This window comes from Elephantulus edwardii, unplaced genomic scaffold (assembly GCF_000299155.1).
Source record: "Elephantulus edwardii isolate Elephantulus edwardi_28Jun2011 unplaced genomic scaffold, EleEdw1.0 scaffold00154, whole genome shotgun sequence".
Taxonomy (NCBI): Eukaryota; Metazoa; Chordata; class Mammalia; order Macroscelidea; family Macroscelididae; genus Elephantulus; species Elephantulus edwardii.
Genome location: NW_006399904.1, coordinates 7,317,208 through 7,321,608, shown reverse-complemented (window position 1 = coordinate 7,321,608; position 4,401 = coordinate 7,317,208). Strand labels below are relative to the sequence as shown.

The window sequence follows — 4,401 nt, the reverse complement described above, 5'->3', positions numbered from 1 at the left end:
CAATATTTATGCGTTCCATTTCTTTCTTAACAATTTCTAATTTTCCTTCATTCATGGCTCTCACATTCCATGTACCAATCACTAGGGTCTGCTTACAACTGTTCCTCCTCCTTTGTGTTTCCATACTTGATAGTTCTACCTAGGTTGCCCTTTTTGTAAAATGAAAATGAAGGGATGGGGGAAGGAAACTTAAAAACAAAGCATGTGACTGGGACTTGGGACATAAACTGACTTCTTATTCAAAAGGTGCTATTTGTTGTTAAGTGCAACTGTGAAGAGTGTAACTTACAGTGACCCTATGTACAACAGATCTGAACCCTGTCCTATCCTTGGCCATCCATGGCATCTTATTTGACCACCCTTTTGTGAATTCCTAAGTACAATAAATCTACTAATAAACAGCATTTTCTCCACATCAAAAACTTTACTCCACTGAAGCTTTTGATCAAGGCACCGAAGCAACAAAAGTCTCAGAAAAAAAATGCATGTCTTCTGCAACCTTTAAATCTTAACTATTCCTCACGTTTCCATAATTATATTTACTATCAAATCATTTAAACTTTTAGGTTATGTATAGAAAAAACTAATAAAGTTCACAATATTCTGTTTTAAATACTATTGGTACAAAAGTACTTCCTTCTCTGAAAGCAAGAATATCCCCTACTTACTTCACACATTATTTAATATTAATTGTGATCTACTTAAAACACCATCCAGCTTTTCTACACAAGAATAAAACAGAGACATACAAACTTATAACAATGATTTAGTAAGAGGTCAATAATAGCTCTTAAGAATGCGCTTATCTTTACAAAATGTTAATGAACAAAAAGTTCATTGTCCAAATTAAAAGATAAAACAATGAAAATCCACAAAGACTTCTGCTCTTTCTTGTAGCAGAAGGAGCAATCAGAAGTCCATTAAGTATTCTAAAGTTAAATTCCTACTTTAAAAGTTCACAAATAGCTTACAAATACTTAATATTTCTAAACAGCTATTTGTGCATACATATAAAATACCTAGGCCACTGGTGGCCTAGTGGCAAGAAGGTGCACTGAAATCCTGAAGGTGCACAGTTTGAATCCACCGGATGTTCCGCTGGAGAAGGAAGGGCAAACTTCCTGTGCCAGTCGGATCAAATTTGACAGTACACGAAATTATAAAGAAACAAAATAAAATTTTAAAAAATCTAGTGGTTTAAAAGCACAATATTTACAAGGAACAGAAATTTCTGTTCTTCTGTATTTTACTAATGAATAACTTTCTCAAATGAAAAGTTAGCTACTTGAAAAACATTTTAGTTCTATTTCAATTTAAAAAAAATCAGCAAGAGAAAAATGTGACAATCTACTTTTATAAAAATTTACAACCTTGGAACTCCTGTGGGACAGATCTACTCTGCCCTTTAAGGGCATTGACTCAACAGCAATCTTTTTGGTTTGGCTGGGTTACAAGACTCAAGACAAGAAAAAGTAGCATTTAACCATTCATTTCAAATACAGACTAAACTGATAATTCAACTTAATAGCATGAACAGGCAACATCTATTAATAGGAGAAGTCTTTCAAATTTATGTATTTTTAGAGTTAACCATAACTTTTTTACTTTCTTCTTTACTGACTTAAAATTTTTACAAAAAGTAGGACAACCATACAAATTTCAAACTTAGTATTTTAAAAATTTTATTTCATATCAGTTATATACTAGTAATCACCAAGTTATAAACACTATCTGTTCCTAACTATGTCTTTGAGATTTGTGCATCAGTCTGAACAAGTACATAATGGTTCTCATTTAGTCATATTTTAGGGCAAGAAAGACTGGAAGACTGGCTATTCAATGACTTAAAAGCCTCACATGCTGCAAAGAAGGTGGCTAAGAAGAATAATTTGCTGAAAATGGGAGGTGGGAGTTAAATGAAGGCAAAGTTACATAATATTTAAGGGTAAACTCAAGTTGTCCTTAATCTGTATTCACAACCCTGGGGAAACTTACTGTGTTCAGAAAGGCATAGAAAAATGCTAGCCATCTCCCTCATTACATAAAAGAGCATATTATGTGAAATTTCCTGATCTGAAAGGAATACAATAAAGCTCACAAAAGCCAACCTGTGTAAAGTAGAAGCCTTTCACAAAAGGAAAAGTAAACGGCACAGTCTGTAGGGAGTTGTACTGCTAGCCCAGAGACCATGCCTTCTTGGCAGATGGAATGCACCAGAGGCTCTCTGGGACAAAGAAGTGCAATCTCCTCTCTTCGGATTTACAGCCTCAAAAATCCAATGGAGGGTCATCAATGAATCAGTTCTGATTTGCCAATGAATTTGAAACCAAATAATAAAAAATAAGAATTCAAGAACCCCCAAACCAAGACAATCTCTGAGTACTGGTTCTCATAGGTTTCACTGTATAAATTTAAAAGGCATCTTGGGAAATAATATATGAACTCTTTAAGAGTCTGACATTTATGATAAGCACTTTACATATATAGCTCACTATTAATTATCCTCCAAAATATGGTGGCCAACCAAAGTTCTCCTTGGAGGCGAGGATGATGAAGCTTCATCTTCCTTATTTTGGGCACGAAGCTAGGTGAGGCTATTCCTTGGAAAGAGACATCTTGCTTTGGAAAGATGGAAGGTTAGCAAAGGAGTAGAAGACTTCCAATGAGATGGACTGACACTGTGACTTCAGCTTTGGGTTCTAGTGTCTCAGAGATGTTGAGGACGGCACAGGATAGGGCAAGTTTCAGACTGGCCGTTCATAGGGTAGTTATACTCAACTCAATGGCGCTTAACAACAACAACAGTGGTAAGAAGCTGCACTGCAATCCCAAAGGTATGTGGTTCAAATCTACCAGCTGCTTCTCAGAAGAAGGATGGGCAATCTCCTTCTATCTGATGTACTCTGTCTGAAAACCCAATGAGGGTCAGCTATATTTGAGCTCTGACTCAACCAACAGGCCACAACCACCACTACAATAAATTAATGACTTTTAACATTAGTTTATTAAGGTTATCATCTCTTGAATTCTAAGCCTTTAAATATCCTGTTCCACTTTTACACATTTTGCATTTTTTGCAATTTGATTTAATTGAGTAACCGAAATATATACAAAAACACATCCACACCAAAGTTATTTCACTTTAGAATAGGCAAATAAGCCAAAACCAGTATCTAGCTGAATACAAAGCTTTATAAATTACTATGTATAAAGAGAAAAATCTTGGGGAATAGAACTTACCTTAGAAAAATAACACCCATATAATGGAAGCCACTTTAATCCATCTTTTAGCACATAGCGCACATGCCCGAGAGCATTCTGCCTGATGGCCAGGATGTCAGCAACAATCCAGTCGACTGTGAATGCAGAGCCAACAGAAATGACCTTCACAAGAACACCAAGCTTTTCCACAGTACTGGATTAGGCATGTAATTTTACAACAGTTAGAATGTTAAAAAGTTCTTTCAGATCAACTCAAGGTACTTAAAAAATTATATTTGCACTTCTTAAAGAGCTTTTTATTATTAAAAGATTACTTAGAAGACATGAGGATGCCTCCATTTTAAAAGAAAAAGGGGGAAAAAGAAAAAGTCCAACTGAAACTTTCAAACACAACTAAACAATTTGTATATGTAAATACATTCAATAAAAGGCAACAGCATTTTTACCTTTACTAATCAGCTATAGGGGAGCTCTAGTGGCCTAGTGGCAGGCAAGTTGCTGTGCCGCAGTCATGAAGATATGTGGTTCAAGGTCATCAACCGCCCTGTGGGAAAACGATGGGCAATCTCTTCCCATTTGATCAACTGCTTCTGAAAACCCACTGGAAGGTCAGCTATGGGTTGGTTCTGACTCACCAACAACAGCAACAACAATATCAATCAGTTTTAAGGGAACTGTGATGGCAAAATTCATAGTAGGTGCACTGCTAGCTGCTAGCAGAGGAAGACAGGTAATCTGCGCAATTTATAGTCTCCAAAAAGCACTCAATGAGTTGGGCTGAGTTTTTAATCAGTTTTAAGACACAACATTAGGATGTACCAGCATTCAAACAGAAGTCCCAAAAAGCTTACCAAAAAAAAAAAAAAAGCTTACAACTGTGCTAGGCAGATTCTGTGTTCATCACATAGTCAAAGAAAAAATGGGCTACTAGTAATTACCAGGACAGAACAGGGTTCAAATGCATTGTTCATACAGTCTCTTGAGTCTTAGTTGATGCTATGATATTTAACAACATGCAAGCAAGATTTTACTGAAGATTATCCAAAAACAACTGGAACAGCACATCAACAGAGAACTACCAGAAGTCCAGGCTGGATTTAGAAGGGGTCGTGGTACTAGAGATATTGTAGCTGATGTTAGATGGATCTTGGCTGAAAACAGGGAACACCAGAGGAATGT

At 36.1% G+C, this 4,401-nt stretch overlaps 1 protein-coding gene across 1 annotated transcript in view; it reads right to left on the bottom strand.

Annotated features, from left to right (window-relative positions):
* Window positions 1–4,401, bottom strand: part of AGPAT5 (1-acylglycerol-3-phosphate O-acyltransferase 5) — an 85,814-nt gene that overhangs the window by 46,979 nt on the left and 34,434 nt on the right. The window contains exon 3 of the mRNA XM_006895021.1: window positions 3,241–3,356. Coding sequence (XP_006895083.1) covers window positions 3,241–3,356 — 116 coding nt within the window. The remainder of the gene's footprint in view (window positions 1–3,240; window positions 3,357–4,401) is intronic.